Genomic DNA, 23,551 nt, shown 5'->3' with positions numbered 1-23,551 from the left:
TATTAATAATAATAATAATAATAACGGTATTTAAGTGCTTACTATTTGTCGGGCACTGTACTACATGCTGGGGAGAAAATACAAGCAAATCAGGTTGGATTCAGTCCCCTGTCCCACATGGGGCTCACAGTCTTAATCCCCATTTTACAGATGAGGTAACCCTGGCACAGAGGAATGGAGTGACTTGCCCAAGGTCACACAGCAGAGAAGTGGCAGAGCCAGGATAAGAACCCATGACCTGCTGACATCCAGGCCCGTGTTCTACCCACTAGACCATGCTGCTTCACTAGACTGGGACTCCGGGCAGAAAGGGGACACGATCCTGGGGGGTGGGGTGCGGGGGTGGGTCTGTGTGTGTGTTTGTGTGTACACATATAGGAGGGAGGTGGGGAGAGAGCGAGCTAGAGCTTGTTCTGAGGGCCGCCCTGTCAGTGAATCAATCAATCAAACAATGGCATTTACTGAGCTCTTACTGGGGCCAGAGCACTGTACTAAGTGCTTGGGAGAGTACAGTACAATACAACAGAGAGAGCAGACTTGTTCCCCACCCACTAGGCGCTTACAGTCTAGAGGAGGGCAAATCATTCTTCCTGACCCTCACCTACCTGCGGAACTTGGCTGACAGGGACATTCCCTCCTGGCTAGCGAGGGCTTCTTGGTCTGGGGGAGCTCTAGGAATTGGGGGGGCATCTGAGGCTCGGGGCGCTCATCCCAGCTCTGCTCTGTAGCAGGGAGTGGGCAATGAAGAAGGACCACTGCTTCCAGGAAGACCTCCAGCTAGATTCCCTCGGTGCTGTCCCACGGCCCCAGGCCCTTAGATGAGGGCTGGCTTTCGGGCCAATTAAGCGGACAGGCCAATAAATCCCACGGGGCCCCTGGCTGCTACATCCAGAGGAACAACACTTACATCCTCTATTATTTAAGCACTTTCTCATCTGTAGATCCATCTTCCCATTCTCTTCTTCCACTTAGCTGTAAATTTTTCCACATCTGCCTTCCTGCTAGATAAATTCCCCCCACCCCTGCAGGGATCTTTTTTTTTTTAATGGTATTTGTTACGAGTTTACTATGTACCAGGCATTGTACTATGCATTGGGGTAGATTCATTCATTCATTTAATGGTATTTATTGAGTGCTTACTATGTGCAGAGCACTGTACTAAGCACTTGGAATGTACAATTCGGCAACAGAGAGACAATCCCTGCCCAATGATGGGCTCACAGTCTAATCGGGGGAGACGGACAGACAAAAACAAGACAACATAGTCACGATAAATAGAATCAAGGGGATGGACACCTCATCAACAAAATAAATAGGGTAATAAAAATATAGAGAGATGAGCACAGTGCTGAGGGGAAGGGAAGGGAAAGGGGGAGGAGCAGAGGGAAAGGGGGCTTAGCTGAGGGGAGGTGAAGGTGGGGAAGGGGGAGGGAGCAGAGAGGGAGCAGAGGGAGCAGAGGGAGCAGAGGGAAAAGGGTAGCTCAGTCTGGGAAGGCCTCTTGGAGGAGGTGAGCTCTCAGTAGGGTTTTGAAGAGGGGAAGAGAATTAGTTTGGCGGAGGTGAGAAGGGAGGGCGTTCCAGGACCGCGGGAGGACGTGGCCCAGGGGTCGACGGTGGGAGAGGCAAGAATGGGGGACGGTGAGGAGGCGGGCGGCAGAGGAGGAGCGCAGCAGGCAGTAGAAAGAGAGAAGGGAGGTGAGGTAGGAGGGGACAAGTGGATGGAGAGCCTTGAAGCCAAGAGTGAGGAGTTTTTGTTTGGTGCCGCGGTTGATAGGCAACCACTGGAGGTTTTTAGAGAAGCAGCGTGGCTCAGTGGAAAGAGCCCGGGCTTGGGAGTCAGAGGTCATGGGTTTGAATCCCGGCTCTGCCACTTGTCAGCTGTGTGACTGTGGGCAAGTCACTTCACTTCTCTGTGCTTCAGTTACCTCATCTGTAAAATGGGGATTAAGACTGTGAGCCTCACATGGTACAACCTGATTACCCTGTACCTACCCCAGTGCTTAGAACAGTGCTCTGCACATAGTAAGCGCTTAACAAATACCAACATTATTATTATTATTTTAAGGAGGGGAGTGACATGCCCATAGCGTTTCTGCAAGAAGATGATCCGGGCAGATGATACAAGCTAATCCCTATACATTTTACAGGGAGCCCACATGGGGCTCACAGTCTTAATCCCCATTTTACCGATGAGGTCACTGAGGCACAGATAGGGGAAGTGCCCAGGTCACGTAACAGAACGGTGATGAAGCCGGAGTTAGAACCCATGGCCTTTGACTCCCAGGCCCAGGCTCTATCCACTAGGCCAGGCTGCTTCTCCCAAAGTACTTCTATACATACTCTACTGTATTCTCCCAAGTGCTCAGTACAGTGCTCCACCTGCAATAGGCACCCTATAAATAATGATCACTACAAATACTGACTGCCCCATTCCCAGCTGCCTGTCTCCAGATGTCCAGTGATGGAGATGCCATGATTCCAGTCAGCAGAGGCTGAGATAGAGCACCGTTCTAGCCAGAGAGTGCATAATTTGCCCTCCCCATCTCTGCCAGTGAGGGAAGTCCCTTTCTTTATTTTGTTTTTTAAGTGCTTATTTTGTGACAAACACTATTCTAACCATACTGGGACAGGTACAAGTCAATTAGGTCAGACACAGTCCGCGTCCCACATGGGGCCCACCGTCTAAATCGGAAGAAAAACACATACCCCCATTTTACAGTTGAGGACACGGAGAAGTGAAATGACTTGTCGAAGGTCACACAGCAAGCAACTGGCAGAGTCGGGATTAGAACCCAGGTCTTTATGACTCCCAGGCCTGTGCTCTCTCCACTAGGCCACGATATTTCTTGCCTTTCTCTGCCTCTTAACAGGTCCTCTGATTTAACATCAGGGTCATGGTGATACCATCTGTGGGAAGGGTGAATGGGGGAAGGAGATGGGAACCAAACTAGGACCTTGGTGTGTGTGTGTGTGTGTGTATGAGTATGCTGCACATGTGTGCATGTGTGTGCAGGCCTATGTCACCATGTCCCTGTGGCCAGCTGATCAGCTCTTTTTGGGCTAATAGTCTATTCTGTGTACTAATGCCCCTAGTATATTCTGGAAACTGAAAGAGCTGAACATGTAAACTATCCTGCCAAACTCTAGCCCAGCCTGATTCAAAGGCCTGCTTTTATTGTTATTATTATATTTGTTAAGCACTTACTATGTTCCCAACCCAGTACTAAACATTGGGGTAGATATAATCAGGTTGGAAATGGTCCTGTCCCACACAGGGCTCATGGGTTTAATCCCCATTTTACAGATGAGGTCACTGAGGCACAGAGAAGTGAAGTGACTTGCCCAAGGTCACACAGCTGGCAATAATACCTGTTCTCCTTCCACACTGACTGTGAGCCGCACATGGGACAGGAACTGTGTTTGACCTGATTAACTTGAATCTACTCCAGTGCCTAGGATAATGATAATAATAATTACGGTGCTTGTTAAGCACTTACTATGTGCCAAGTACTGTTCTAAACACTGGGGTAAATACAAGTTAATCAATTTGGACACAGTCCCTGTTCCATTTGGGGCTCAAACTCTTAATCTCCATTTTACTGTTGAGGTAACTGAGGCCCAGAGAAGTTAAATGACTTGCCCGAGGTCACACAGCAGACATGTGGCAGAGCCAGATTAAAACCCATGATCTTCTGACTCCCAGGCCACTCTCCTAAGCCACACTAATAAGCCACACTGCTTCTAACAGTGCTTGACACATAGTAAATGCTTAGCAAAAATAATGTCATTATTATTATGGTTTTTGCTAAGTCATTATCATTATTTTATTATATCTAGTTGGATGGCAAAGGGGAGGGTTCATAATCACACAATCCCAGCTCCCACGCCACTGCCTGGCTTAAAAAGGGAAGAAAACTAACACTGTTATACTGTACTCTCTCTAGCACTTAGTACAGTGTTCTGCACATAGTAAGTGCTCAATAAACATAATTGAATGATTGAAATGGGTGAAGGGGGAAGATGGGGAGATGACGGAGGTAAGTGAGGGAATTGAGGAGGTCAATTTGGGGCTGGTAAGGATGTGGTACATTGGGGACAGGAAGTGAGGCATGTTTGACCCCAGAGTTGGAAGCCACAAGAGTGAACTGTGAAAGACGGCCACTTTGGAAGAGTCGAGGAGGGAAGTGGGGCACCTAGAGGCCAGCTTCCAGCCCGCTTCCTTGTGCCACCTGGCTACTGGCACTGACTGGAGACGGCCTGTCTGCCCTGCTTGGGGGATTGAAGGACCGCTTAAAATCAACGTTCGTATCTTTCGGTTCCCTCATTAGAGAACGCTCAGCCTCTGGATAACCACCCCAACCTGGTTATCTGCAGAAATATTAACCCTCAGAGGTCTGACAAGTCACCTCAACTTGGTTATCTGTGGCAAACTGGTTCATCCCGATGGCTGTTTATGGTTTAACCCGATCCTCAAACCCCCACCCTTTAGCTTGAGCAAAATAGCGTCGATCTTGTCCAGTAAAAAGCGGAAAGCCGGTGTGAGTCTGGTGTCCTGGGGCCCCCAGCTCAGGGCGGGATGAGGTTCCCGAGGAAAGGGTGAGGACCCAGAACCGCCCATTCTCTCAAGCGTGGCTACCGGCCCCGGCTCGGAGCAGGGCCGGACCCGGAATCCAACCGAGTCCCGAGCCTGCCAGGGATGTTGCCAAATTCCATAGCGCCGGGACTCCTGGAGCAATCTCCGGGGCTCCAGCTGGGAACATCTCTGCCAGAGAGAGGGATGCTGGGAAGCTCAAGAGGGTTCAGGATGGGAGAATCCAGGCTGATGCAGGCAGGGGAGAGGTTGAGCCTGGCCAGGGGAGCCTGGTCTGAATTGCCATTACTCGTGTTTGAGTGAGTGAGAGAGAGAGAGAGAGAGAGAGATTGTGTGTATGTGCGTGTGTGTGTGTGTGTGTGTGTGTGTGTGAGAGAGAGAGAGAGAGAGAGAGAGAGACAGGATCCAGATAAGGGTCAGGTGCTGTGATTGGTGGGAGAAAAGAGCTTCAAGGACCCAGGTGAGGGGGAGGCTGAGGGGAGGAGCTCCATGATGGGTGCTCTGGGAGGAAGATGTCCTAAGCCCTGTCTGCAACCTGCTTCCGCTGGCCCTGCCCCAGCACCGGGGGCTGGTCTCTCTGCACCGGTTCCTCGTCCCAGGACCGGGGGTAGGTGGGGAGGGGGAACCTAAAGACTGATCTCCCCTCAGCTGGCACCCCCATGGGTACAATTCCTCACCCCACCACTGTGGGTGGGGGTGAGGACTTAGGGGTTGGTCTCCCCTCAGCCGGAATGCCCACAGGTATGGTTCCTTGCCCCGGCACTGGGGACAGAGGGTCTCATGGGAACCCCAAGGGGTACTGTTCCTCATCCCAGCACTGGAGGTGGGAGGGTAGATCTAGGAGTTGCCCACCCCCGCAGATACGGTTCCTTGCCCCGACACTGGGGACAGGGGGTGCCATGGGGCTGGTCTCCTTCAGCCAGAACCCTCACGGTTTCTTGCCCCAGGGGCACTGGTGAAACTGCCAGGAATATCCAGTGTCAGACACGGCCAAGGCCCCATGGCCCAGCTCCGGGAGAGGCAGGGCCACCGACACCTACCTTCCCTGTGTCCTCGGGTCCAGGCTGCAGCGTGACGGAGCAGGGGAGGTTGGGGGGAATCTGTGGAGACAGCGACACCTAGTTAGGGTTCCCCTCCAGGCATCCTCACAATCCACCCCATTCCCATGCCCTTCATCTCCCTAATCACCCAGCTCCTCCCCAACTTCCAGGTATTCAGAAAAGCCCGCAATCACCTCCTCCAGGAAGCCTTTCTAGGTTAACTCCCTCTGCCTGGCAAGTGGGGCATAGTGCCAGAGGCTCTGTCAGGCCTGGACCAAGTGACGCTGAGCTGCAGGAGGCTGGGGCAAGGTAGAGACCGATCGGAGAGGGCAGGAAGTCCTGTTCTTTTCATTTTGCTTTTTTTTATGGTATTTGTTAAGCGCTTACTATGTGCTGGGCATCGCACTAAGCACTGGGGTAGATACAAGGTCATCGCGTTGGCCGTTGTCCATGTCCCACATGAGGTTCACGATCTTAATCCCCATTTTATTATTACCATTATTACTACTATTACTATTGTATTGTATGAGAAGCAGCAAGGCTTAGTGGAAAGAGCATGCGCTTGGGGAGTCAGAGGTCCTGGGTTCTAATCCCAACTCTGCCACCTGTCAGCTGTGTGACTTTAGGCAAATCACTTTAATTTCTCTGTGCCTCAGTTACCTCATCTGTAAAATGGGAGTTAAGATTGTGAGCCCCACGTGGGACAACCTGATTACCTTATATCTACCCTAGTGCTTAGAATAGTGCTTGGCACATAGTAAGCGCTTAACAAATACTATCATTATTATATTATCATTATTGTACAGTAGTGATAATAATAAAGATGGTACGTTAAGTGCTTACTATGTACCAGGCACTGTACTAAATACTGGAATAGATACAAGCAAATAGGGTTGGACACAGTTCCTGTCCTCATGGGGCTCACCGTTTTAATCTCTGTTTTACAGATGAGGTGACTGAAGCACAACAGAGAAGTGAAGTGAGTTGCCCAAGGTCACACAGCGGAGAAGTGGAGAACTGGGTTAGAACCCAGGTCCTTCTGACTCCCGGGCCTTTGCTCTATCTAATAATAATAATAATAATGTTGGTATTTGTTAAGCGCTATGTGCCGAGCACTGTTCTAAGCGCTGGGGTAGACACAGGGGAATCAGGTTGTCCCACGTGGGGCTCACAGTCTTAATCCCCATTTTACAGATGAGGTAACTGAGGCACTGAGAAGTTAAGTGACTTGCCCAAAGTCACACAGCTGACAAGTGGCCGAGCGGGGATTCGAACCCATGACCTCTGACTCCAAAGCCCGTGCTCTTTCCACTGAGCCATGCTGCTTTCCCATTTTACAGATGAGATAACTGAGGCACAGAGAAGTGAAGCGACTTGCCCACGAAGTCACACAGCTGACAAGTGGCTGAGCTGGGTTAGAACCCAGGTCTTTCTGACTCCTGGGCCTGTATTCTACCCATTCCTTCCAGAGCGTCCCAGAGAGCTAGGATGGGGGAGTCACCGCTCTCCTCCTTGGTCTTGTTTATCTCTGGGCAATCCCCGGGAGGGACGCGATGGAGGGCCTCTGCCACGTCAGAGTGACCAACTGACTCACTGTGACTGTGGACTCCCACTGTGGAGGGTGGAGAGCAGGGAGGGCAGCTGGGGGAAGGCGCCGGAGAGGAAGGGGAGACCCTTGTTCTCACAGAGCGAACGGGCAACGGTCACAAAGTCAGACTGGTCCAGCTGGCTCCCTCCCCTCTTCCCCCAGCCCCCGGGACCCTCAATCTCTGGAATCAGAAACTCCAGCCCTGCCCCAGTAGGGAACTTGGCCCTGCAGGTGATCCCCTGCTGGACCCTGCAGTAGAGGTGGACACTGACAGCATTCAAAAATATTATTATTATATTTGTTAAGCATTTACTATGTGCCAGGCACTTTATTAAGCGGTGGGGTGGATACAAGTGAATCAAGTTGGACACAGTCCCTGTCCCACATGGGGCTCACAGTCTCGATCCCCATTCTACAGATAAGGTAACTGAGGCACTGAGAAGTTAAGTAACTTGCCCAAGGCCACACAGCCGACATGTGGCGGAGCCGGGACTAGAACCCATGACCTTCCGACTCCCTGCCCCATGCTCTATCCACTACGCCATGCTGCTTTCCTAGTAATAATGATGATAATGATGGTATTTGTTAAGCACTTACTATGTGCCAAGCACTGTTCTAGAGTATAAAAATATTTATGTAAGTGCTGCGGAGCTGGGTCGTATATCAGAGTGCTTAAAGGATGCACAGCCAAGTACATCGTTGACAGATAAGGGAAATAAAGGGCTTAGTCTGGGAAGGTCTCTGGAGGAGGGGTGATTTATTGCGAAGGGGAGGTCCGGCTCATTCATTCCACACCTTCCCCTGCCCCCCTATCTCCCTCTCTCCAGAGGGCCGGGCGGGAGTGGGTGGGGGTCCAGGGGAAGAGGCAATCAGAAAGGGAGAGAAGCTCCTCCCTACTGCTCTGCGGTGATTGAACTGTGGCCAGGCTCCCGCTGGATGGAGGGGAGGGAGACGGGCTTTCTGGGTGGGTCAGGGCAGGTGGTAGGATGGGGGCCCCTTTCTGGGGGTTCCTGTCCCCTGCCCGATGCCTGGAGGCGGCAGAGGGCTGTCTGGTCTCCGGTCCATCCAGCCTGTAACATCATCACCTCATCCTCCTGCCCGGCATCACGTTTGACACCCTGCACCTACAGGCTGCACCAGTAATAAATATGGAGTCCCCTCCAAACCCTGACTGAGTTTTCTTCGGGGGCGGAGGGAACTCATGACCCACATTTGCTCCGGAGCCTCTTTGGTTCAGGGGGAAGTGGCTACAGCAAGGGCCAGGGAGTCAGAAGGTCATGGGTTCTAAACCCGGCTCTGCTGCTTGTCTGCTGTGTGACCCTGGGTATGTCACATCACTTATCTGGGCCTCAGTTACCTCTTCTGTAAAATAATAACAATGATAATAATAATAATGGTATTTGTTAAACACTTATGATGTGCCAAGCACTGTTCTAAACTCTGGGGGGGATACAAGGTAATCAGGTTGTCCCATGTGGGACTCATAGTCTTAATCCCCATTTTACCGATGGGGTAACTGAGGCACAGAGAAGTTTAGTGACTTGCCCAAAGTCACACAGCTGATAAATTATAAAGCCGGGATTAGAGCCCATGACCTCTGACTCCCAAAGCCCGGCCTCTTGCCACTGAGCCACGCGACTGTGAGTCCTACATAGGATTTTGCTTGTATCCCCCCCAGAGCTTAGTACAGTGCTTGGCACATAGTAGGCTCTTAACAAATACCATCATTACTATTATTCTGGGGGTCCCTGAACCCAGAGCTGCTTCTGAGCTGGCAGGCCCCACAGCGGAGGGAGGGCGATCAACCAATCAATCAAACCATAATATTTATTGAGCATTTACTATGTGCAACTGTATTAAGTGCTTGGAAGAGTACAATATAACAGAATTGGTAAACATATTCCCTGCTCACAGGCACTGAAAATACAATTCCAAACACAGACGGTGCCACATCTAAACTGACCATCCAAGGTCTCACAGCAGGCAAGTGGCAGTGAGGATTTAGAACCCAGGTCTCCCAACTCCCAGGCCTTCCATTAATCTCATTGCAGGCAGGGAACGAATCCACAGTTCTATTATATTGTACTCTCCCGAGTGCTTAGTACAGTGCTCTGCACACAGTAAGCACTCAATAAATATGTCTAATTAATTGATTAGGCCACACAACTGGATGGAGGCCCAAGCCAGCCAGCTGGTGAGGGGAGATGTGGAGTGGAGAGGGGGTAGTGTGGGGGGAAGGGCATACCTGGAAAGTGAAGGGGTGAGCGTGCTCCCCTAGTTTCTTGATAAGGCGCTCCTGCAGGCGGGTGAGCGGAGGCCGGTCCTCGGGGGCCGGCGGGAAGGCCTGGGCGTTGGCCACAAACAGGTCCTTGCGGAAGGTCAAGCCCAGCACGTCCAGGTCCTCGCGGCCGTAACGGAAGGCGCAGGTCAGCGTGACAAAGACTGCAGCAGGGGCAGCAGAGGGGAGGGAGGGGGCCGACCGGGGGCGGGGGGTCACCCAGGTGGACGAGGGAGCTGTGTCCCAGGCCCTCAGGACCCTTCCTAGTCCCCTCCCCAGCCTGCCCTCTCCGAGTCCCCTCAATGTCCGGGACAACCGGACCCTTCCAGCAGGGGAGGGCCGAGGAGTCCAGGTCCTCTAAGAGCCCTCCGGGGACCCCAGGTTAGAAGCCACTGTCAGTTGGCATTCTTGAAGGTAGGGGAGACCATACCAGGCCAGCCAGACTCCCTGCCAACCCCACCCAATCGGCCCTTGGCCCCTGGCAGTGTTACATCCATAAATCCTTGAGGCGGGGGCCACACCCAGGCAAGGGCCCATCCCCCCCAACTGCAGCTGACTAGCAGGAGGGCACTGAACCTGCTGCCGCTAGCCAGCCTGGCCCCGGCCAGCTGGAGCAGAGCTGAGGGGACGGGGATAGAGCAAGGCCGCGGGGGGAGGGGAAGACAAGGGTCCAAGGGGTGGCCGGAGACAGGGGCAGGGGAAGGCACGGACGGCTCGGGAGGCTGCCCGGGGCTGAGGATGGGAGGGGAATCGGGTTCCGACCCCACCGCCCGACTCCCCTCATCACCTTTCCTCTCCTTCAGGTACTCAGGAGCCACCAGCACGACACCATCTGCAGGGGAGCGAGCAGAACGAGGAATCGGAATGAGATCCCTCCCCATCCATCCAGCCCCCACCGGACGGAACCTCCAGAGGTCATCTTGTCCAGGCCCCTCTCTCTACCCCTCCCTCATCCATCCGGGACAGCGAACGCCTCTCGGGGGAAGGAGCCTCCTCGGCCGGCCTCCAGCCCCTCGCTGCCAGGAAGTCCTTCCTGTTGTCTCTCCTTGAGCCCCCTTAGCCCAGCTCCCAACCAAGGAGCCTCTCTGCCACCCAAACTCCCGGCCCCACTGTCCTGTTCCCTTTCAATCTTTGCATTTCCTGGAGGGGGCAGTTAATAATAATGTTGGTATTTGTTAAGCGCTTACTATGTGCAGAGCACTGTTCTGAGCGCTGGGGTAGACACAGGGGAATCAGGTTGTCCCACGTGGGGCTCACAGTCTTCATCCCCATTTTACAGATGAGGTAACTGAGGCCCAGAGAAGATGCGACTTGCCCACAGTCACACAGCTGACAAGTGGCAGAGCTGGGATTCGAACTCATGACCTCTGACTCCAAAGCCCAGGCTCTTTCCACTGAGCCACGCTGCTCCTCACCCCCACTCCATCCCTTTCATCCCCTGTCCCACTATGGCCTCAGTTTCCCCATACACTCCCCAATATGGACGAGGACGTTGAAATCACCAAGGTGCAAATGTTCTGTGGTTTTGGTAAGAAAAGCCAAAAGGTTGATGATCTAGGGATAAACCCTCAATTATCCACCATGGACATAGACTGTGGAAAACACCACCTTTCCTGCTCCAGCAATATGTCTGTCTGCCATTCCCTGACTTCCTGGCTCCTGGCTTCGGTCCTAGGCGGCCAAAGGAACCCCCCACATCAAATCCCCCTACCGGGCAGGGCAGCCTCATACTAATAATAATAATAAAGTATAATTATTATTATAATTATTATTATACTTTACTATTATTAGTATGAGTATAAAGTATAATACTAATTATTATTAATACTAATGGTATTTGTTGAGCACTTATTATGCACCAGGCACTGTACTAAACGCGGGGGTGGATACAAACAAATGAGGTTGGACACAATCCCTGTTCCACAAAGGGCTCACGATCTTAATCCCCATTTTACAGACGAGGTAACTGAGGTACAGAGAAGTGAATGAGAGATTTGCCCAAGGCTACAGAGCAGACAAGTGCCCAAGCCGTGCGGCCCACCCCACCCCGCCCCGCGGGGTCTGAGCCCTTCCCGCGGGCGGAGGAGCGGGGCTGGGCGCCCGGGGCCCGGCCGGCTGGGGAGCCGGGGGTCATGGGTTCGAATCCCGCCTCCGCCCCTCGTCGGCCGGGGGACTCGGGGACAGTCGCCTCCCTTCTCCGGGCCTCGGTGACCGCATCGGGAAAATGGGGACGAAGGCTGGGAGCCCCACGCGGGAAAACCTCAACGCCTTGTATCGCCCCCAGGGCTTAGAACAGTGCTTGGCACCTAGTAAGCGCTTAACAGATACCAACATTATTATTATTATTATTCTCGGGGCCTCAGTGATCTCATCTGGAAAATGGGGACGAAGGCTGGGAGCCCCACGCGGGACAACCTCAACGCCTTGTATCCCTCCAGTGCTTAGAAAAGTGCTTGGCACATAGTGAGCACCTAACAAATAGCAATATTATTATTATTCTCGGGGCCTCAGTGACCTCACCTGGAAAATGGGGACGATGGCTGGGAGCCCCACACGGGACAACCTCAATGCCTTGTATCCCCCCAGCACTTAGAACAGTGCTTGGCACCTAGTAAGCGCTTAACAAATACCAACATTATTATTAAGAGAAGCAGCGTGGCTCAGGGGAAAGAGCCCGGACTTGGGAGGCAGAGGTCATGGGTTCGAATCCTAGATCGGCCACTTGTCAGCTGTGTGACTTGGGGCAAGTCACTTAACTTCTCGGTGCCTCAGTTCCCTCATCTGTAAAATGGGGATTAAGACTGTGAGCCCCACATGGGACAACTTGATTCCCTTGTGTCTACCCCAGCGCTTAGAACAGTGCTCTGCACATAGTAAGCACTTAGCAAATACCAACATTATTATTATTATTATTCTTGGGGCCTCAGTTACCTCATCTGGAAAATGGGGATTAAGACTGTGAGCCCCACTTGGACCAACCTGATGACCCTGTATCAACTCCAGCACTTAGAACAGTGCTCTGCATACAGTAAGCACTTAACAAATGCCAACACTATTATTATTCTCGGGGCCTCAGTGACCTCATCTGGAAAATGGGGACGAAGATTGGGAGCCCTACGGGGGACAACTTCATCGCCTTGTATCCCCCCCAGCGCTCAGAACAGTGCTTGGCACCTAGTAAGTGCTTAACAGACACCAACATTATTATATTCATGCAATGAGTCAGAGCATTTATTGAGAGCTTCCTGCAGGCAGAGGACTGGACTAAGCGCTGAGGAAGGAGCGGGGCTCGGTGGAAAGAGCATGGGCTTGGGAGTCAGATGTCATGGGTTCGAATCCCAGCTCTGCCCCTTGTCAGCTGTGTGACTTTGGGTAAGTCACTTCACTTCTCTGTGCTTCAGTTACCTCATCTGTAAAATGTGGATTAAAACTGTGAGCCCCACGTGGGACAACCTGATTACCCTATATCTCCCCAGCGCTTAGAACAGTACTCTGCACATAGTAAGCGCTTAACAAATACCAACATTACTTAATTAATTAGAACCCATGACCTTCTGACTCCCAGCCCTGGCTCTATCCCCTACGCCACGTTGCTTCTCATGCCTGATTCAGTATGAGCTACAGCTCTGTGGGAACTGAGCCTCCCCTGCTCCCTCCCTTGTGATGGAGGATTGGGAGCCCACACGTGGGGGAAGGTGGATACAAATTCGGACCAGAAGCAGGGAGAGGGATAAAGAAGAGGGGAAAGGAGAGGAGGAGGACAACAAGAGGGATGTGAGGAGAAGGAGGAAGAAAAGGGGGAAGAAGAGGAGGGGGAGAAGTCACATACCCCAGCCCCTCAGAGGCCTCTCCAGCCACTTACCGACAGGGTCCACCATATCTACGTGGTCCACAAAGTCCCTCTTCCCCAGGTAGACCGTGAGCTGTGGAGGAGAGGTGAGAAGGGTCAAGGGTGGGGACATCTCCCTAAGGTCAGGAAAGGGCCACTCCCACTGGATCGATCCACTCGGACTCCTGGGTTCCCCATTGGGCCTGGAGGAACAAGGGCGATCTCTCCCAGACCCCCGTCTATCCATCTGTCTGTCCATCCATCTGCTCACCTGTCCCAGCTGAGCCCGGGGAGTGGGGATAGGATGGGGGGATTCTGATCTCAGAAAGAGGTTTGACGACCCCTCTTCCCCCCCAGAGCCTCCCTCCCCTGACTTGGTGTGAGGGGCGGGGGGTTTGGGGCAGAGGAGGGGGAATTGAGCTCTGAGCTTGAGTTTGGGGTGAGAGACAGGTGTGTCTGTGTGTACATGTGTCTCAGTCAATCATTGGCAACTACTGAGCCCTTACTATGTCCAGAGCACTCTGCTAAGCATATGGGAGAGTAAAATAGGGTACCATCACTGGCCTCAAGGAGCTAACAAGCTAGGGGGGAGGCATACATTAAAATAAATTACAGGCAAGGGAAGCAACAGGGTATAAGGATAAGTATATAAGTGCTCAGAGGATATGGATTTAAGTGCATAGGCAATGCATGAGGGAGAAGGAATATGGTCGGGACAGGAAAAGTTAATTGGGGAAGGAGATGTGATTTTAGTAAGGCTTTGTGTCAGTGAGTACATCTGCCTGAATCCATGCGTGAGGAGGGGGCTGTCGGAGTTTTGGGGTGGAGCAGACCAAAGCAGCAAACCTCAGAGGTCCCAGGTGGGTCTGCCATGAATCCCTGGGCAGAAGCAGGGGGATTACATCAGGCCTTCATCCTTCACTGCCTGGCTCCGGGGTGGGGTCTTTGTCAGGGGGCTAGACCAAGGCAGAGGGCCAGGGAGTCTCCTCTCCTCTCAAAGCTGGAAATGGGCTGAACAGAGCCCAGAGATGGTTTTGGACCCTTCCCCCCCCACCCCGGCTCCCGCACGCACTCACCTTGCCATTAGGGCTTGCCTTCTTAAACACCCTGCAAGACAGTGGAAGGTGAGGAGAGAGAGAAGAGGTCAGCAGGATGGTAGCTGGGAAATGGTGTCTCCCACCCTAAGGGTTGTGTCCCTGTCCAACCCCTGATCCTGTGTCTCCCACCCTAAGGGTTGTGTCCCTGTCCAACCCCGATCCTCCTCCCAACAGATGGTGGAGGAAGGAAAGGAATTGGGAGCCTTCCCAACTCTCTCTTTCCCCTAACCCCTTCCTAGCCAGGGGAGGGAAAGTGGATTAACCAATGGACAGCAGAGCCCCACACTTGATGTGTTTTCTCCAGGAGCAGTCTGAACAGAGAGGGCAGGCAGTTGGCCCAAGGACACCTAGCACATCACAGGAGGAAGAGAGATTAGAACCCAGGACCTCCTCCCTCCCTCATCGCCCTGACCTCTGAGCCACCCCGACCCACTAGCAGCTGCTGAAGGGCAGCACCCCCAACCCCGGCTCCCCATCCCATGCTCCCGACACACAAGGCCACGGGCAGGCCAGCCCTCTGAGGAGAGCACCGTGAACCAATCACAACGGGAAGGAGTTTAGAGAGATGTATGGAAGGACCTCCTGACAGCACAGAGAAAGGGACTCTGGGCCAGGTGAGTGGGGGCGACTGCTGGCAGTCTTCTGGGTCTGAGGGGAGGGGAGATCAAGGGGGATCCAGGGCAGAGACAGAGGAAGAGACAAGATAGCAACAATAATTCTGGTACTTGTTAAGCCCTTATTATATGCCAGGCACTGTACTAAGCACTGGGGTGGATACAAGCAAATCGGGTTGGACACAGTCCCTGTCCCACGTGGGGCTCACAGTCTCAATCCCCATTTTACAGATGAGGGAAGTGAGGACCAGAAAAGTGAAGTGACTTACCCAAGGTCACAAGGCAGACAAGCGGCGGAGCCAGAATTAGAACCCATGCCCCACTCCTCAAAAAACTCCAGTGGTTGCCCATCTACCTCTGTATCAAACAAAAACCCCTCTCCATTGTCTTTATAGCTTTTCATCCCCTTGCCCCCTCCTATCTCACTTCTCTCCTTCGGCAACCCAGCCCGCACACTCCGCTCCTCTAGTGCTTACCTCCTCTCTGTGCCTCGATCTCACTTGTCTCGCCACCGACCCCTCGCCCACATCCTGCCTCTGGCCTGGAACACCCCCTCCCTCCTCTAATCTGACAGACAACCCCTCTCCCCAGCTTCAAAAGCTTATCGAAGGCACATCTCCTCCAAGAGGCCTTCCCAGACTATGCCCCATTTTTCCTCATCTCCCACTCCCTTCTGCGTCTCCCTGATTTACTCCCTTTGCTCTTCCCCCATCCCAGCCCCAAAGCATTGATGTACATATCTGTAATTTTGTTTTTTTTGTATTCGTGTCTGTCACCCCCAGTCTGGACTGTGAGGTCATTATGGGTAGGGAAGTCACTCTTTATTTCTGTATTGAAGTTTCTCAAGCGCTTAGTACAGTGCTCTGCACACAGTAAGTGCTCAATAAATATGATTGAATGAATAAAACCATGACCTTCAACCTCCCAGGCTTGTGCTGTATCTACTACACCATGCTGCTTCACTGCACCAGGATGACCCATGGAGGGCTCTTCCTGCCTGAGGAGGGGGATTATGGAGGCTGGGATCGTTGGTCTGCCAGGTTGGGTGGACTAGACATCTCAGGATTCCTGGACAGGCAGTCTCCCTTCCTCCTGCCCCTCCCCACTACGTTAAGTGTTTCGGCTGCAACCGTATATGGCGGCCAAGCCCTCAGTCTGTGAGCTCGGAGATTAATATCTTCTCAGCGCAGTGCTCCTGGGCGGGGAGGGCGGGGACGGGGGCAGGCAGGCAGGAGCAGGGCTGGCAGTAAACAGACCGAGCAAACATCCGGGTCACCAGAAACAAATCAGATGATTAGCTAAAGAGGGCCAGTCCAGGTCCTAAACCTTTCCCCCTAAAGAACCAGGCAGGGCAGGAGAAGCCCGTGCCTATCTCAGAGTTGCAGCCTCTGCGGCCCCACAGAGCCTCTGCTGGCTCTCCATTAACCACACAAACGGAGTGGATATTACAAAACCACAGATAACACAGAACAAGAGAGGTAGCTCGAGCTCTGACTAAAATTAATAATAATAATAGTAGTATTTGTTAAGGGCTTACTATGCACCAGGTGCTGTACTGAGCGCTGGGGTAGACACAGGATAATTAGGTTTGACACAGTCCCTGTTTCGTGAGGGGTTCCCAGTCTTAATCTCCATTTTACAGATAAGGAAACTGAGACACAGAGAAGTGAAGTGACTTGTCCAAAGTCATACAGCAGACAAGTGCTGAAGTCAGGATTAGAATCCAGGTCCTCTGACTCCCAGGCCCGTGCTCTGTCCACTAGATCATGCTGCTTCTCACTAAGCCATGCTGGGCCAGCAAGGTATAGCCTCAGAACCTGTCAGCCTCAAGGGTCACCACTGCTGGGACCCAAGGAGATGCCCGTGGCACAGAGATGGCTGGGCAGCCTGGCCCAGGGTATCCGGCCGGACCGTCGGGTAGGAGGAGAAATCCAGGGGGTCCCTAGATAATCCCCATGCCTTGAGAAATCAAGACCAGCTAGGTCTCCAAGCCCAATGGGGAGCATTCATTCATTCATTCAGTCGCATTTATTGAAAACTCACTGTGTGCAAAGCACTGTACAGAGCACTTGGAAGAGGACAATATAACAGACACAACCCCTTTCCATAACGAGTTTACAGTCTAGAGATGCCTCACCTGCAAAATGGGGATATTCATTCATTCAATAGTATTTATTGAGCGCTTACTATGTGCAGAGCACTGTACTAAGTGCTTGGAATGAACAAGTCGGCAACAGATAGAGACGGTCCCTGCCGTTTGACGGGCTTACAGTCTAATCGGGGGAGACGGACAGACGAGAAGAGTGGCAATAAATAGATCAAGGGGAAGAACATCTTGTAAAAACAATGGCAACTAAATAGAATCGAGGCGATGTACAGTTCATTAACAAAATAAATAGGGTGATGAAAATATATACAGTCGAGCGGACGAGTACAGTACTGAGGGGATGGGAAGGGAGAGGGGGAGGAGCAGAGGGAAATGGGGGGAAAAGAGGGTTAAGCTGCAGAGAAGTGAAGGGGGGGGGCGGTAGAGGGAGTAGAGGGAGAAGGGGAGCTCAGTCTGGGAAGGCCTCTTGGAGGAGGTGAGTTTTAAGTAGGGTTTTGAAGAGGGGAAGAGAATTAGCCTGGCGGAGGTGAGGAGGGAGGGCGTTCCAGGACCGCGGGAGGATGTGGCCCGGGGGTCGACGGCGCGGGATAGGCGAGACCGAGGGACGGTGAGGAGGTGGGCGGCGGAGGAGCGGAGCGTGCGGGGTGGGCGGTAGAAAGAGAGAAGGGAGGAGAGGTAGGAAGGGGCAAGGTGACGTAGAGCCTCGAAGCCTAGAGTGAGGAGTTTTTGTTTGGGGCGGAGGTTGATAGGCAACCACTGGAGGTGTTTAAGAAGGGGAGTGACATGCCCAGATCGTTTCTGCAGGAAGATGAGGGGATACAATATCTGTTCTCCCTCCCACTTAAGCACAAGGCCGTAATGGGCCACGTGGGACCATGCAGAGAGGGTGGGACCAGGGCTCATGGTGGGCTGGTCTGAGAAGTAGCTTGGCTTAGTGGATAGAGCACGGGCCTGAGAGTCAGAAGGACCTGGGTTCTAATACCGACTCTGTCACTTGTCTGCCGTGCGGCATTGGACAAGTCTCTTAATTTCTCTGTCTCAATTACCTCATCCGTAAAATGGGGATTAAGAGACTGTGAGCCCCATGTGGGACAGGAATTGCGCCCAACCTGATTTTCTTGTATACACCCCACCGCCTAGAACAGCACCTGGCACAGAGTAAGCTCTTAACAAATTCCACAATTATTATTAATTATTGCTCTTGTGGGTAGGAAATTTGTCTGTTTATTGTTGCATTGTCTTCTCCCAAGTGCTTAATCCAGTGTTCTGCACACAGTAAGCACTCAATAAATACCAAATTGACTGACCTACCCACCTCACTGATGCTAAGTCCAGCAGTGGCCAAACTCTGCCCCTGGGCTGCATGCACAGACTTGATTGGTTCACCATGCAACGCTGTACCGCTAGCTCAGCCTGGCTGATGAGTTGGGGGGTGGGGAGAGGAGAGAGAGGTTGCTATCTGGTGTGCCCCCCCCAATTCCAAACCTTAGCCCCTGCTGGTTGTCCAGCAGCCACACCATCAATTCGGCCGCTGTAGCCCCAAGGGAGCCGAGAGGAAATGTTCCATCCAAGGAACCGTCCATCAGCACTGCTGGGCCGGAGCAGGCTAGGTTTCCCCTGCCTTTTTTAAAAAAATTTTAAATGATATTTGTTAAGCACTTACTGTGCACCAGCCACTGTACCAAGGTAATCGGGTAGGACACAGGCCATGACCCACATGGGGCTAGTCAGTCTTAATCCCCATTTTACAGATGAGGGAGCTGAGGCACAGAGATGTTAAGTGACTGGCCCTTGGTCACACAGCAGACAAGTGGCAGAGCCAGGATTAGAACCCGGGTCCTCTGACTCTCAGGCCTGTACTCTTTTCACTAGGCCATGGTGCTTCTCCGGCCTGCAGGGAGGTCTCGGGTCCTTGAGACTGTAAGCTCATTGAGGGCAGGGAGTGTGTCTGCCTATTGCTATATTGCACTCTCCCAAGTGCATAGTACAGTGCTTTGCACAGAGTACGCACTCAGTAAATATGATTGAATGAATGAAATGAAAGGACTTATTAGCTAGCACCAAGGAGCCGCTGGACTCTATTCTCAGGGCCCTGGGAGTCCTGGAGTCCAGCGACCAGGGGCTGGGGCGTGAATGGGAAGCAGGAGTCACCGCGATGACTCTGATGGCTCTGGCCAGCTGTGGCCAGGGAAGGCAGCGGGTTCTGAGCCCCTGCAGGGTGTGGGGATGGGGGAATGGCTTCCTCATTCCTATTCCTTCTCCCTGCCTCTTTCCCCCCACCCACCTCCCACACACACGCACATGCTCACACGCACACTGTTCACAAGGGAAGTTCCTCAGAACTAGGCCAGGGGAAGAAAGGCAAGTCTGGGGGTTAAGGGAAGACCCGAAGGGTGGCACTGGTCAAATATGTGTAAGGGGTTCAACTCCAACACACCCGTCCGCACACTCTTCCAGGTGCTTAGTACAGTGCTCTGCACACAGTAAGTGTTCAACAAGTACAACCGACTGACTGACCAACCCATTGGTGCCCCTGTCCCTGCCCCTCCCAAGCAAGAGGCCACAGGCGAGAACTGGAGGGAGGATGACGATGGAGACGCATGCGGAGATGGTGGGGGAGGAAGTCAGGCATTGTGGGAGAGGGGGAAGGAGCGGGACAGTAATTGACAGGAAACACCCGCTCTGTTTCCCTGGAGCTCTGCCTACAACAGGAAAACATACGCGAGGTTGCCGGAATCTCGCTGACCCAGTTGAAGCCAGTCACCCCAGTTACAAACCTCAAATTCCCCGGCCTGACCCCTCCTTCCCACCCTCAACTCCCTCTGCCAGCCAGACAAGACCCGCTCGGGGGACGATAAGAGTCGTGACACAGTCCCCACTTACGCTGACCCACTGGTCAAAGGAGCAGGAACAATAATAATAATAATAATTGCGGTATTTATTAATCGCTTACTGTGTGCCAGGAACTGTACGAAGACTTGGGGTGGATACAAACAAATCGGGTCAGCCACAGTCCCTGTCCCACGTGGGGCTCACGGTCTTAATCCCCATTTTACAGATGAGGGAATTGAGGCCCAGAGAAGTGAAGTGTTTTGCCCAAGGTCCCACAGCAGACAAGTGACAGGGGAGACATTAGAACCCATGACCTTCTGACTCCCAGGCCCAGGCTCTGCCACTTGTTTGCCACTTGAGCCCCACATGGGACAGGGACTGCGTCCGAACCGATTTGCATCCACCCCAGCGTTTATTGCAGTGCCTGGCAAACAGTAAGCGCTTAACAAATACCATGATTATTATTATGCCATGCTGCTGGGGGTCTACCAGCCCATGGAGGGAGGGGCGGTACCATCTCTGGACTCTGCCCCACCCTGGGCTCCATTGCTAGGTCCAACGGCCTGGCACCGTGAGGGCAGAGAGGAGAGCCGCCGGCCCTGGGCTGGCAACCCCGCTGGCGGGGCTGGGCCAGTGGATTCGTGTCTCTGGCACTCCAGACGCAGAGGATGCCTTCCCAAAAAGAATTACCGAGCACTGCACGCTCGCTGGGATGCTTCCCTCTCGGCAGAGAGAGATGAATAAATGATGAACGGAGATGAGCGAGCCGAGATGAGCGAACCGGCAGGAGGGCCCGGAGTCAGCTAGGAGTCAGAGGCAAAACCCGAAACCCGCGGCTTTCCCATAGAAACGCCGCGACTGGAGGACTGCGGAAAAGCTGGCATGTCGCAGCTCCGGGGAGGGATCGTAGCTAATGGGGCTGGGAGTCGGGGGACTTGGGTTCTAATCCCTGCCACTTGCCTACCCATGTGACCTTGGGCAAATCACTTCAATTCTCCAAATCTCGGTTTCCTCATCTGTAAAATAGGGATAAAATACCTGTGCTTCCTCCCCGCTAGAAAGCGAACCCCGTGTGGGACAGACTGTGTCCAACCTAATTTTCTCATGTCTACCCCAGTACTCAGCACAGTGCATGGCACGGAGTAAGCGCTTAATGAATACCATCATCAATACGCAAATGCAAATGGGAAGAGATCCCCTTGTGGAAAAGAAATGGGCCCATCCCCCACTGACGGTCAACCATCACAATCCGTGTTACTGAAGTGAGGCGGCAATGCAGAAAATCCAAAACAATGAATAAAAATCCCCACTATCCTTCCCCCACAAAACTAGTCCCTATGAATTGTGCCAGCCTATGAGCCGTGCATGGAGGGTGACAATCCTAGGACCCAGTTTCCAGGAAACAGGGGAGACGGCAGATCCCCATGGATAATCTACAATGGGGATAACTGGGAATGTTTGGTGGAAAGCCTGCTTTCATTTTTCATACTCCGAGAGCAGACACACATCTGCATCACTCATCCCTTTGTATCTGGAAGGGTGTGTGCTTTTGTGGGTGTGTGTGTTCCCATGTCCTGTCTCCCCCATCAAAAGCTCAACCCCTGAGGGGCAGAGACCTCCACTAGTCCTCCCTTTGTCTCTCTCCCAGTGCCCAGGAGAGCAGTGTGCGTGGAAAGAGTCCGGGCTTGCGAGTCAGAGGTCGTGGGTTCTAATCCCTGCTCTGCCACTTGTCAGCTGTGTGACTTTGGGCAAGTCACTTCACTTCTCGATGCCTCAGTTACCTCATCTGTAAAATGGGGATTAAGACTGTGAGCCCCACTTGGGCCAACCTGATTACCTTGTCTCCACCCCAGTGCTTAGAACAGTGCTTGGCACATAGGAAGCATTTAACAAACACCGTCATTATTATTATTTCCTGGTCTTGGTAAATCAGTACAATAGAGGATAGCATTGTTTCAGTCCTCAGGGACGCCCCCCACCAAGCTCGCTGGAGGAGGGGACAGCTTTAAGATGAGTTCCCCAGTGGGCAGCCCTCCGATGGGTAGAGTTCTGGGGGGGGATGGACAGTGTTCAGTGGGCAGCGCTCTGGTGGGTACGCTGCAGCCTGCCCATTCAGCATCTGTTCTCCCTCCAACTTAGACCGTGAACTCCACTGTGGGACAGGAAGTGGGACCATCCTGATTATCTTGTTATCTACATCAGTACATTAGCTATGCCAGTGTTTAGTATAGTGCTTGGCACATAGTAAATGCATAACAGATATCTTATTGCTAGTTTCATAACGATGATGATGATGACGGAGGGCAGGTGGGAAGAGGGCCATTTGGGGTGGGAGCAGGTGGAATGAAACCCCCAGTCCCTGCTAGCCCACAGGAGCCAAGCTGACACCCGACCTCACCCTTGGGACCTCTGTCCACCAGCGCCCTTCTGGCTCGGTCCATAGTATGGGAACACAATGAGCCCCACATCCAAAACCCAAACCAGTCGGCCACCATGCCCTGTTCCCAGCACTCCGAGCCACGAATGGCAACCGGCCAGCCTAGCCCCCATCTCGGGCCGGTGGACAGCTCTCTGGGGCCACTGCAGCAGAAGGGTCTCATGGGATAGGACAGGGAAAATCTCCATTTGTCTGCCGCAATTTCTGCTCCAAAAGCGCATTACCGCCACAGAAGTTAGCTGGTCTCTGCAGGGTTAAAGAAATGTGGAAGAATTAAGAATTCACTGATTCTGATCCCTGGGGCCTTGGGATGGGAAGTGGTGGGGCGTGCAGTTTACCGACATCATCTTACTCGGAGGCACCTCCCAGCTAGTGCCCAATGGGCAGGGTGTAAGAAGAGAGAGGAGGAAGCTGGCTCAGAGAGGGTAGTAACTTAGCCTGGAACACCCAGCCAGAAGGGCTGGGCAGAGGGATTTTTTTTTAAATGGTAGTGGTTTAGTGCTTACTTATGTGCCAAGCAATGTACTAAGTGCTGGGACAGATACAAGATAATCAGATTGGACACAGTTCCTATCCCACAGAAGGCTCAACAGTCTCAGTAAGAGGGGGTACAATCGAATCCCCTTTGTACAGAAGAGGTAACCGAGGCAAGAGAAGCTAAGTGACCTACCCAAAGTCACACAACAGGTGCTTGGCGGAGCCGGGATTAGAATCCAGGCCCTCCCAGGCCCATCCTCTATCCACTGGGCCAAGCTGCTGCCTGGGCTGGTGGATAGAGCACGGACCTGAGCGTCAGAAGGACCTGTGTTCTAATCCCATCTCTGCCACTTGTCTGCTGTGTGACCTTGGGCAAGTTACTTCCCTTATCTGGGCCTCAGCTACCTCATCTGTAAAATGGGGATTAAGGCTGTGAGCCCCATGTAGGACAAGGACTGTGTCTAATCTGATTGGTTTGTATCCACCCCAGAGCTTAGAACAGTGCCTAGCACGTAATAAGTACTTAACAAATGCCATGGGAAAAAAAAAAAAGAGATGCTGACACAAACAGAATCCCTCTGCACTCTCAACCCCAGGCCCGGGGGCCCAAATGCGGCTGCTTGGGCCCTCCATGAGAAAGAGGGAATGGGGATGGGTTTGC

The 23,551-nt window shown here is 52.8% G+C and overlaps 1 protein-coding gene across 1 annotated transcript in view; it reads right to left on the bottom strand.

Moving 5' to 3' along the window:
• The window catches only part of ARRB1 (arrestin beta 1), a 54,988-nt gene that overhangs the window by 19,290 nt on the left and 12,147 nt on the right, over positions 1 to 23,551 (bottom strand). Inside the window, exons 2-6 of the mRNA XM_029056687.2 lie at positions 14,403 to 14,433; positions 13,360 to 13,420; positions 10,285 to 10,329; positions 9,465 to 9,661; positions 5,632 to 5,691 (exon numbers count right to left, since the gene is read on the bottom strand). Coding sequence (XP_028912520.1) covers positions 5,632 to 5,691; positions 9,465 to 9,661; positions 10,285 to 10,329; positions 13,360 to 13,420; positions 14,403 to 14,433 — 394 coding nt within the window. The remainder of the gene's footprint in view (positions 1 to 5,631; positions 5,692 to 9,464; positions 9,662 to 10,284; positions 10,330 to 13,359; positions 13,421 to 14,402; positions 14,434 to 23,551) is intronic.

This window comes from Ornithorhynchus anatinus, chromosome 2, assembly GCF_004115215.2.
Source record: "Ornithorhynchus anatinus isolate Pmale09 chromosome 2, mOrnAna1.pri.v4, whole genome shotgun sequence".
Lineage (NCBI taxonomy): Eukaryota > Metazoa > Chordata > Mammalia > Monotremata > Ornithorhynchidae > Ornithorhynchus > Ornithorhynchus anatinus.
The sequence above is the reverse complement of the archived record's forward strand: the minus strand, read 5'-3'. Positions and strand labels throughout refer to the sequence as shown.